General features: G+C 37.9%; 1 protein-coding gene across 3 annotated transcripts in view; it reads left to right on the forward strand.

Annotated features, from left to right (window-relative positions):
• The window catches only part of PLS3 (plastin 3), a 100663-nt gene extending 90986 nt beyond the window's left edge, over window positions 1–9677 (forward strand). For all 3 annotated transcript variants that reach the window (XM_040265120.1, XM_040265121.1, XM_040265122.1), the window contains 7 exons: window positions 904–1099; window positions 2647–2725; window positions 3745–3859; window positions 4044–4177; window positions 5009–5132; window positions 5355–5479; window positions 8426–9677. In XM_040265120.1, the coding sequence (XP_040121054.1) occupies window positions 904–1099; window positions 2647–2725; window positions 3745–3859; window positions 4044–4177; window positions 5009–5132; window positions 5355–5479; window positions 8426–8558 (906 nt within the window). In that variant the 3' untranslated portion in view covers window positions 8559–9677. The remainder of the gene's footprint in view (window positions 1–903; window positions 1100–2646; window positions 2726–3744; window positions 3860–4043; window positions 4178–5008; window positions 5133–5354; window positions 5480–8425) is intronic.
• Window positions 9678–11769: the final 2092 nt, after the last annotated feature.

The following is an 11769-nucleotide window of genomic DNA, read 5'->3' on the forward strand; positions in this document are numbered from 1 at the left end:
TTATCTGTTATTTCCCCCTTATTATAAAAATCCTTTCTTACCTGACACTGTTTTCCAGAAGAGCTACATTTACCCTGGGGCATACTGGGGTGGACATGTCTATAGTAGCTGCCTAGAGAAGTCTGGAGGGGGCAGGTCACTAGAAACGAATAATCCAAAAGCAATTGTTCCTCCTGCAGCTTCAGGTTTTTGACTTTTATTGTTGGGAGGTGGGAATGGTGAGCACTTGGGAAACTATTTTTATTTGGTCTGAAATTATCAGATCTATAATTTATAATCCTCACCAAACTGTATGTTAGTCAAGAAATCAGCATGCATCTTTCCAAAAGGAAAGAAGTTGGGGTGGGGAGAAGACAAAACGAAGAAGTTAGGAGTCCTAGGAATTAGTTGAAAGTAAGTATTTTACACTGAAATAGACAACTTTGCTTCTTGGATGGAAAAGTAAAAACAAAAAATAGTTTAAGAGAAAGATGATAATTTGAAATATGCAATTTAAACCTCAAAATTATTGGAGCCTGGTATCCTTGATTATTATTTTTTTTAAAAATTTCCCCATAATTCCTTCATCTTTTTCAGCCTTACGCCCTCTTTAGGGCTTAAATTTAAAATCTGAACAGATTTCACTTTTTTCTTAATGAATTTTGGCATGAAAGAAGTAATCTCAGTTGAGTGAAATCTATTCTGTCCTTAGATACATGATCTGGTGCCATCTAGGGTATTCTCAAGGTACTGCATATTCAGCACAGCCAACTTTTTTTTTTTGTATTCAAAACAGTAACATAAGTACCATGTGTTGGCTAAGAGAAAATAGAATTGTATACCCAGCCTATCATTGTAGGGCAAAGTTTCTATATTTTTAGTATGACCTTTTAAAAAAAAGGTTTTCTTATTTTACTTCAACAGGAAACAGATGATTTGAAGAGAGCTGAGAGTATGCTTCAGCAAGCAGACAAATTAGGTTGCAGACAGTTTGTTACCCCAGCTGATGTCGTCAGTGGGAACCCTAAACTGAACTTAGCCTTTGTGGCTAACCTGTTTAATAAATACCCAGCACTCACTAAGCCAGAGAACCAAGATATTGATTGGACCCTATTAGAAGGTAACTGAAGGTTTCTTAAATTATGTTTGGGGCTACACAGTGGAAATACATAGGCCACGATGATTTAATAATCTTGATTTAATAACTTGCCTTATCCATTTAGCAGCTGTCTACTAGAAGTAGTCCCAAGGGCTGAGAAGTAAGTGACACCTGATAGAAAGGGATGATAACAAGGGAACTTTTATTTTAATTTACTTATTTTTGGCTGCTCTGAGTCTTTGTTGCTGCATGCCAGCTTTCTCTAGTTGCTGCACCCAAGGGCTACTCTTTGTTGTGGTGCTCAGCCTTCTCATTGGGGTGGTTTCTCTTGTTGAGGAGTGTAGGTTCAGTAGTTGGGCTTCATTGCCCCACAGCATATGGGATCTTCCCAGACCAGGGGTCGAACCTGTGTCCCTTGCTTTGGCAGGAGGACTTTTATCCATTGTACCAACAAGGAAGTGTGGGAACTTTTAAAGTAAGCTAGCCTAGGATCACTTAGTATAAGGCCACTTAGTAAACCAATGTTTTATTTTAATATTTTATATTTAGGTCACTTATTTTTAAACCTCCCTCCAAAAAAATGCACATGTGTATAAAATTTGACCTATATAAATCTGCAGTATTTGTTTCATTCTTCCATAGTCAGACTAACTGAAACTGCTCTCAGTTCCTTTCACCTTTAACCTACTCAAAAAATAATAATAATGCATGTAAATATTCATTTAATTTGGGAAAAGCAGAGTATACCTTTGCCAGATTATATATTCATGAAGTATAGTACTTGAAAATTAACAAATGTAATTAGTAGCTCATTACATATCCACTAGCATTATTATGAAATCAGATGGTAAAGAATCTGCCTGCAGTGCAGGAGACCTGGGTTCAATCCCTGGGTTGGGAAGATACCCTGGAGAAGGGAATGGCTACCCACCCCAGTATTCTTGCCTGAGAAATCCATGGACAGAGGAGTCTGGCAGGCTACAGTCCATGGGGTCGCAAAGAGCAGGACACAACTTAGCAACTAATACTTTGAACTCTCAGTTAGCAGCTCATTGCATATATACTAGGATTACTATAAAATCTTTAAATTTTATGCTTTTGAAGTTTCAAATAATTTATTGCTTTAATATAGGCATGTAAAAAAAGTACATATATGTAACTTAGAATCAATATTTTTAAATGGGTAGAGAGAAGATGTAAATTAATGTGAGTATAGAGGTTTGTATGACCATGGCAAATTTTTCTAATAAAAACTAAACTGATAATATCAGTTACTTTAGAAGTAAGGGGATTTGGGGAGATACTGGAGAAGGATGAGATGGAGAAGAAATTATAAAAAGTTCATATACCTCTTAGCTGATTATAATAAGGTTATATTTTTACTTTTAAAATAAAGTCATCCAATTTAAAAAACAAGAGAGAGTATTCAGAGAGACTGCTTGGAGATTCATATTTGAGAAAGCCGCTAGATCTGAAAAAAAATAAACTAATCTAATTGTGGGTTGATGTTATATGCACATATGCAAGGTGTTTAATGATTATATAAACACTGTGAATATTTTTAATAGGAGAAACTCGTGAAGAAAGAACCTTCCGTAACTGGATGAACTCTCTTGGTGTTAATCCCCATGTAAACCATCTCTATGCGTAAGCCTTCCAATGCTATTGTAAAGTTTTGAACATCATGAATGGATGCTGCATAAATAATTATAGCTCTAAACCTTTTCTAAATGTTAGTTTTTAGTCATTACTTTATTGGAAAATGTGGTGACTTCCATTATCATTTCCCAAATACACAAAAGCCCAGATTATTTCTTTACATGGTCATTAAGTGAAAGAATGTGTAAATATCTTTCTAACACCCTAGGGAACAGAGACTTTATATTTTGAAACGGAGACCAGAAAGTACATTAAGTAGACCATCCATGATTCCTTGAGGTCTTTGTGCTCACTGTTCTCTCAGCCTGGAATGTTCTTTTCCACATCAAATGCCTTATTCCCTTGCTATATTCAAGCCGCTGATTCAGATTCTAACCGCCGCCACTTACCACTCCCTAACTCCTAACCTTGTTCTTTTTGTTTTTCATAGCAATTAAATACATTCCCCTAACCCATTTATGGAGAAGACAATGGCACCCCACTCCAGTACTCTTGCCTGGAAAATCCCATGGACAGAGGAGCCTGGAAAGCTGTAGTCCATGGGGTCGCTGAGGGTCAGACACGACTGAGCGACTTCACTTTCACTTTTCACTTTCATGCATTGGAGAAGGAAATGGCAACCCACTCCAGTGTTCTTGCCTGGAGAATCCCAGGGATGGCGGAGCCTGGTGGGCTGCTGTCTATGGGGTCGCACAGAGTCGGACACGACTGAAGTGACTTAGCAGCAGCAGCAGCAGCAACCCATTTATCCATATACTTGTTTATTCTCTTTCTTTCTCTAACTCTAAAGGACTGGGATTTTTCTTCTATGAGCCCAGCTTTTAGAACAGTTCTTTGCAAACAATAAGCTCTCAGTAACTACTTTTAAGTGAATTGGATGGTGTTAGCTCTATTTTTAGCACAGATTAATAAAATGCATGTGTCTTTTGACAGTGTAGTGTCCTTGTTTTTAAGGAAACAGGTCCTGCTCTCAGAAAACACTGATCAAACTCTTTTTAAATCATCAGTGACCTGCAAGATGCCCTGGTAATCTTACAGCTATATGAACGAATTAAAGTTCCAGTTGACTGGAGTAAGGTGAATAAACCTCCATACCCGAAACTTGGAGCCAACATGAAAAAGGTAGCAAATTAAGTTGCTGCGCGTATTTGTTACAGACTGTTTTTATTTTCAATTTGTTTTTGTTTGGGAAACTCTTTGACTCTGAGCTTCTTGAGGACAGAAACTGTGTCTTACTTTGTGCGCACCTGCATATACAGATTAAACAAGTGAAAATCTTTAAACATTTGCTTTTGTTTGTTTGCAGCTAGAAAACTGCAACTATGCTGTTGAATTAGGGAAGCATCCTGCCAAATTCTCCCTGGTTGGCATTGGAGGGCAAGACCTGAATGATGGAAATCAAACCCTGACTTTAGCTTTGGTCTGGCAGCTGATGAGAAGGTATGGTACACAATTTTAACTGCTTAAGCTTCACTGTCATACACATCTGTGATCTAGTCTTTACTGTTTCTAAGGAAACGTATCAATGACTACCTTTGAAATTTTTGTGTTTAGACTATGAAGTGAGCTTAAGTAATGAATATATGTTGGATGGTCAATGGGAAATTCCTTCTTGAAAGTGATGCAGCAGAACTGTGAATATTTCCCTTTTTTCATAATATGCCTGACACAGACTTAGTGTTCGTGACAGATTTAGTGTTCATGAATAAAAACAGCAAAAATTATGAACATGTATACATTTGAGAAAGAAGATCTCTTAACTGTAATGCTGAAAAGCAATTCGTTATAACTGGGTACCAGCCAAAGCACAGCTTACTTTAAGTTGTTACCATTGGTTGGCCTAGTACAAAGTGAGGCTGCAGTAGACTGGTGGACTTACTCTTTAGAGCACTGAAAATCTTCCTGCCACTACTACTTGAAATTTTTTTTCCATATAGTGTGAATGTCTTTTCATGAAATCTTTTTTTTAATCTCTCAAAGCTAAGGAAAAGAAATGAAAGATAAAGCCTCTTTCTAATATTTGTATTTTTTCTAATAAACTAGAACAGAAACTGTTCTGTTTTTTTAATTATTTTTTATTGGTGTTTAGTTGCTTTACAGTGTTATGTTTGTTTCTGCAATACAGCAAAGTGAATCAGCTATATGTTTAAGTATATCCCATCTTTTTCAGATTTCCTTCTGATTTAGATCACCACAGAGCATTGAGTAGAGTTCCCTATGCTATACAGTAGCTTCTCATTAGTTACCTGTTTCTTCTGCTGATTCATTTAGATATACCCTCAATGTACTGGAAGATCTTGGTGATGGTCAGAAAGCTAATGATGACATCATTGTAAGCTGGGTGAACAGAACATTGAATGAAGCTGGAAAGTCAACCTCCATTCAGAGTTTTAAGGTAAGAATTTCATTTTTGACTATTAAATGTTATGTTTGCCATAGAAAGTGTCTATAGTTTGGAAGGCTAGCCTTTGGTTTCTTTGTGAGTGAGATTGTTGTGGGGCTAATGACATGATTCTTTTTTAATTCCCTAGACTTTGTTGTTGACAGCTTTATATACGTGATCATGCATTAATTTGTACACATGGAAATTCTCAAATGTATTGTCCTTTTACTCTAGGATAAGACAATCAGCTCCAGTTTGGCAGTTGTGGATTTGATTGACGCCATCCAGCCAGGCTGCATAAACTACGACCTTGTTAAGAGTGGCACTCTGACAGAAGATGACAAGCACAATAATGCCAAGTAAGGGATGCTACCTAATATCCTGATAAGGGCATAGGCATTGTAGGCAGGCAGATCCGCATTATCATTCAGGTTCTGCCACTTAAGAATGGTGTCAGCTGGGGGAAACATCTTCTAGCCTCAGATTCCTCATCCACAAAATGGGAGCAATAATACTTACCTTGGAGATTTTGAAATGAGTAAAATACTTAAGAGCCTAGCATTGTTGCACCTGACCTAGTAGGTAGGTGCTCAGTCAGCCATTGGTTTGTAGGTTATAGAAATAATGTATGTGTTAAAGCAACTTAGCTGCAAACTTAAAACAAGGGGAAAATGGATAAAGGATAAGCATGGCTTTGATAGGGTTTTCTTTTGTCACACTCTTTTTAAACATTTTAAAAACTTACTGTGCATAGCCCACCTTACTACGCATGTTGAGTTTATTATATTGGTCCCTTAAGTGGGCAGGATGCTAAACCCTCGGCTGAAACCATTCCTTGAAAGTTTCCTGCATTTTGACAATATTGAGATCTTTTCCACCTGCCTCTTCCCTTCTTCTCCAAAGACCTAGGCTGTGATCTGGTTTCATGGGCAAGTCATGAAAGCTATCCTAGTATACACTGAAAATCAGCTCCCAACAGGGCTTCAGGAGATAGATAAGAAGCATTACTGCAAAACTTCATTTTGGCATCATATACGTGTCAAATCATTTCTTCCCTCCTTAAAAAAAATATTTGCAGCATAATATGTGAGGTCAAGTGGTCCTTAGAAAGCATCACTATGAACAAAGCTAGTGGAGGTGATGGAATTCCAGTTGAGCTCTTTCAAGTCCTGAAAGATGATGCTGTGAAAGTGCTGCACTCAATATGCCAGCAAATTTGCAAAACTCAGCAGTGGCTACAGGACTGGAAAAGGTCAGTTTTCATTCCAATCCCAAAGAAAGGCTCAAACTACCGCACAATTGCACTCATCTCACATGCTACTAAAGTAATGCTCAAAATTCTCCAAGCCAGGCTTCAGCAGTACGTGAACCGTGAACCGTGAACCATGAACTTCCAGATGTTCAAGCTGGTTTTAGAAAAGGCAGAGGAACCAGAGATCAAATTGGCAACATCTGCTGGATCATGTAAAAAGCAGGAGAGTTCCAGAAAAACATCTATTTCTGCTTTCTTGACTATGCCAAAGCCTTTGACTGTGTGGATCACAATAAACTGTGGAAAATTCTGAAAGAGATGGGAATACCAGACGACCTGACCTGCCTCTTGAGAAACCTGTATGCAGGTCAGGAAGCAACAGTTAGAACTGGACATGGAACAACAGACTGGTTCCAAATAGGAAAAGGAGTACGTCAAGGCTGTATATTGTCACCCTGCTTATTTAACTTATATGCAGAGTGCATCATGAGAAACGCTGGACTGGAAGAAGCACAAGCTGGAATCAAGATTGCCAGGAGAAATATCAATAACCTCACATATGCAGATGACACCACCCTTATGGCAGAAAGTGAAGAGGAGCTAAAAAGCCTCTTGATGAGGGTGAAAGTGGAGAGTGAAAATGTTGGCTTAAAGCTCAACTTTCAGAAAACTAAGATCATGGCATCTGGTCCCATCACTTCATGGGAAATAGACAAGGAAACAGTGGAAACAGTATCAGACTTTATTTTGGGGGGCTCCAAAATCACTGCAGATGGTGATTGCAGCCATGAAATTAAAAGACGCTTACTCCTTGGAAGAAAAGTTATGACCAACCTAGATAGCATATTCAAAAGCAGAGACATTACTTTGCCAACAAAGGTCCGTCTAGTCAAGGCTATGGTTTTTCCAGTATTCATGTATGGATGTGAGAGTTGGACTATGAGGAAAGCTGAGTGCCAAAGAATTGATGCTTTTGAACTGTGGTGTTGGAGAAGACTCTTGAGAGTCCCTTGGACTGCAAGGAGATCCAACCAGTCCATTCTAAAGGAGATCAGCCTTGGGTGTTCTTTGGAAGGAATGATGCTAAAGCTGAAACTCCAGTACTTTGGCCACCTCATGAGAAGAGTTAACTCATTGGAAAAGACTCTGATGCTGGGAGGGATTGGGGGCAGGAGGAGAGGGGATGACAGAGGATGAGATGGCTGGATGGCATCGCTGACTCAATGGACATGAGTTTGAGTGAACTCCAGGAGCTAGTGATGGACAGGGAGGCCTGGCGTGCTGTGATTCATGGGTCACAAAGAGTCGGACACAACTGAGCGACTGATCTGATCTGATGATAAAGATTTATAGAGAACTCTTTAAACTTATTTTTCCAGAAACTTGATCATATTTAAAGATTCCTGTTACATAACACCTAGAAATACCTTGTATATTAATTGAAGAGTGCTCCTGCAAATTTCCTCAGCTGGACATGTCAGTTCTTAACTCCTTTCCTTTCTCTACCCTTTTCCTTCCTTGTTTCAGCCACTCTGGCATGTACCAGATAGACTCTGTCTTTTCCCTTGAATATTTGGAAGTATTCACTGCATCTATGAAATTGTATTTTGCATATGGCACGGTTTTCCACTGTGTCTCTAAGATCTCGTGATAGCCAATGTTATCTTATTACATGCTCAATGAGAATATCAACATCTGAGTATATATACATATTTTCAACACCTGGGAATGTGTATATACACACATACACATATTCTGGAAAAATATTTTTTCATATCAGTGCTCCTAAATTGTTCTCATTTTACATTGTAGAAAAGGAGTGAATAAATATTATCAGCCCCAAATAGTAGAGCTTAAAAATCTGTTATCACTTATGAGTGACCTCACAAAATAAAAGAGAAAACAATGAAAAATGAAGTCATTCTGATTTGAACTCTTGCTGTAGAAGTTTTGTATCCCAGACAGTTGAGTATATGAGAGGAAACAGATGCCTCATGTTGTGCCCTTGACTAACGGGAATTGAACCTCAATTTTTGTTTCCTCCAAAAACTAGGTATGCAGTGTCGATGGCTAGAAGAATTGGAGCCAGGGTGTACGCTCTACCAGAAGACCTTGTGGAAGTAAAGCCCAAGATGGTCATGACTGTGTTTGCATGCTTGATGGGCAGGGGTATGAAGAGAGTGTAAAATAACCAATTTGAATAAAAAACAACCTTGCTCCCAGGTGCATGATTAGCAGTACAGCAATTTCTGGCTGAAGTGCTCATGGCTTAAGAAACTTCTGGTTATTGAAAGGACTTTTTAGTTTTAACAAGACTAAGCTCATCATGGGAGTCCTCAGGTGAAAGAGTTTTAGTAACAACAACTCCTCTTTCCCATAGTCAAGGTGGATTTGTCAGGCCCACCTGAAATGTGCCCATAGTCAAATTATTTACTCGCTCCTAGATCGCTGCCCTTGACGTTTCCCATTGCTGTACCTATTTCTATGTATCTGTTTTTTTCTTAGAATGTCCACCTCCTGGGACTTGCTTAGATGATTGAATATGAATATTATTGGTATTAGACAATAATTTGCTTTCCATCCAGTATGCTAGTTCTTATTCAAGAACTGTGGTCAGAGGGTATTTGTATATGAGTATCCTTTGCTTATCTTTCTAGTACTGAAACTTGACAGAAGTAACTGGCTGTGCAGAATGTAATAGAAGCTTTTCATATTCTTTTATTCTTAAAATCAGTATCTTTTTACAGTATTCTTTCTACATGATCCTTTTTTGTACATTTAAGAATATTTTGATTACATTAAATAAGACTGCTGATTTTGCTACTTTTTTTAAGGGGTCTTCAAGTAAGTAAAAAACATACATTATAGGTAGAGGGAAATGTACCTTGAATTTCCATCTTCCCTCCCACACTAAAGCTGTAAACACTTGACATATTTTGTCCTGAAACACTTGGTTCAATATATGCTTCTTTGTTTTAAAACACGTACCATCAAACTCTCTCTTTAGATTTAAAATGCTGTTGAATATGACACTTTTGAGGAGAGAGTGGGCTCAGAATTTAGGAAGGATATGGTAGGCCAAGTATGCTAAGTGTATATTAAAATTTCTAATTTTACACCTAAGATAAGGAGATGCGGTCACTAAAAAATAAACATGTATGTAGGACTTAATGTACTCTAATGTACTCTTGCTTTGTCAAGCTGTTTGCTATAGTTTTTAAGATCATAATGTTACTCTAACTCTGAAAAGTGATGTAATCTGGTAGCAATGTATTAGTTCAAATAAAGGCATTTACATAATTAGTCTCTTCACGCCTCTGTCCCTTCGTAGTATGCCTATAATGTTTGCCAGGTTTTTTTCTCCAATATTCTAACTCATTTTCTGATGTACTTTATAAAATGATGTTTGTTAAATTTATGCTTTTGGAGCTGAATTACACGGATGGACAGATTAAGGTTATAATCATCAATGAGGTAAGATGGTTTTCTCAAACTTACTAAAATTTCCTTATCCAGTTTCTCCCTTTTTCTTTCTTTTTCATGTCACTCAATCTTTTCAGTGTTCAGTAATGACATGATATGTGTTTGCGTGCGTGCTAAGTCACTTCCGTCTTGTCTGACTCTTTGCGATCCTACAGACTGTAGCCTGCCAGGCTCCTCTGACCATGGGATTCTCCAGGCAAGAATACTGGAGTGGGTTGTCATTCCCTTCTCCAGGGGATCTTTCTGACACAGGTATAGAACCTGCAACTCCTGCATTGCAGGTGATTCTTTACTGCTGAGCCACCAGGGAAGGCTGTTCTCTGATATACAGAAGGTCAAAACAATGGGGATCCAAACAACCAGGGAGGAGAGGTGGTTTATGACAGGTTTTCTTAGCCTCATCTCTATTGACATTTTGGGCTAGATAATTCTTTGTTGCAGGTGGGAGGGAGCTGTCTGTGTATTATTGCAGGGCATTTAGCTGTGTCCCTGGCCTCTATCCACTAGATTTCAGTAGCATACCCCCAGTGTGTAGACCAAATATATCTCCAGAACTAGCCAAATGTTCCAAGGTGGGGGCAAGATCATCTCTAGTTGACAAACTGTTGTTTATGGTAACATTTTAACGTTTTGTGTGAATGAGTAATATAAAATGCAGTCCTTTAAGGAACTACATGGTGATAACTATAAAATACTTCTTATTTATAGCCTAAGAATAAGAAAAACCTTTATTAATATGATATGAACCCCAGAAACATAAAAGAAAGATAAATGTGACAATTCTGCTTTTGCAATAAATGAGTAAGCAAAGTCAGAATATAGATGACTAAGAAAAAAAGTTTGGTCCCATTGTCTTAGTCCATTCAGGCCGCTGTAACATGGTATCATAGACTAGGTGATTTATAAATACCAAATTTATTTATTTTAGGCAGTCTGGAAGTCCAAGATCAAGGCACTTGCAGGTTTGCTGTGTGGTGAGAGCACACTTCCTAGTTCATAGATGGCTGTCTTTTAGCTGTAACCTCACATTGTGATAGGGACAAGGAAGCTCTGGAGTCTCTTTAATAAGGACACTAACCCCACTCACAACTTCACCTTTATAACTTAATGTCCCACTTCCTAATACCATCACACTTGGAGATTATGTTTCAACATACGAATTTTGGAGGAGCCTGAAACATTTAGTCTATAGTACCCGTATGATGGATTTTCTTAATATAAGGCTAAAAGATGAGTCTCTGCAAATATATACCAGGGTAACTGATAAGACAGGACAGTTGTATCTTATGACCTGTCTCCTACTTTGTATTTCCTATGCTTATCTACATTTGTTTCCTTCCAGGTACAAAAATTCCCTGTAAGTAATGCCTTGAAGTGCTTTGAAGCAAGATAGTAATAAAAAGACTTATTCCATCTTGCCCTTTATTCAAAACAGGAGCTAGTTTCTTGGGTGGTTCACTGTACAGAGCCCACCATCTGTAGGAATGCACTTTTGGTTACTTAAGTGTTCACATCAAACAGTTGGCCTGAACACACCATTTCTTCTTTCCTCCAAATAAAGGGCTAAAATCACTAATATATTAAGAAATCTAACAAATCTATAAAAGAGAAAGTTCCATTAGAAAAATGAGCAAAGGAGATCAATATCCAATTCAAAGCCTATAATTAAACAAAGGACATTAAAAGGGAATGCTGATTCTCAAAAAGTAACGAGGATTATGTAGTTTCAACCAACAGAGCTGCCTTTTTTTTAGTAGACTTTATTTTTAGATCAATTTTAGGTTCACAGTGAAATTGAGTAAAATGTACAAAGATTTTCCATATACCTCCAGCCCACACACATGCATGAGCCTCCCTCACTAACAACATCCCCCACCAGAGTGGTACATTTGTTATAGTTGATGAACCTACACA

This window comes from Oryx dammah, unplaced genomic scaffold (assembly GCF_014754425.2).
Source record: "Oryx dammah isolate SB20612 unplaced genomic scaffold, SCBI_Odam_1.1 HiC_scaffold_23, whole genome shotgun sequence".
Taxonomy (NCBI): Eukaryota; Metazoa; Chordata; class Mammalia; order Artiodactyla; family Bovidae; genus Oryx; species Oryx dammah.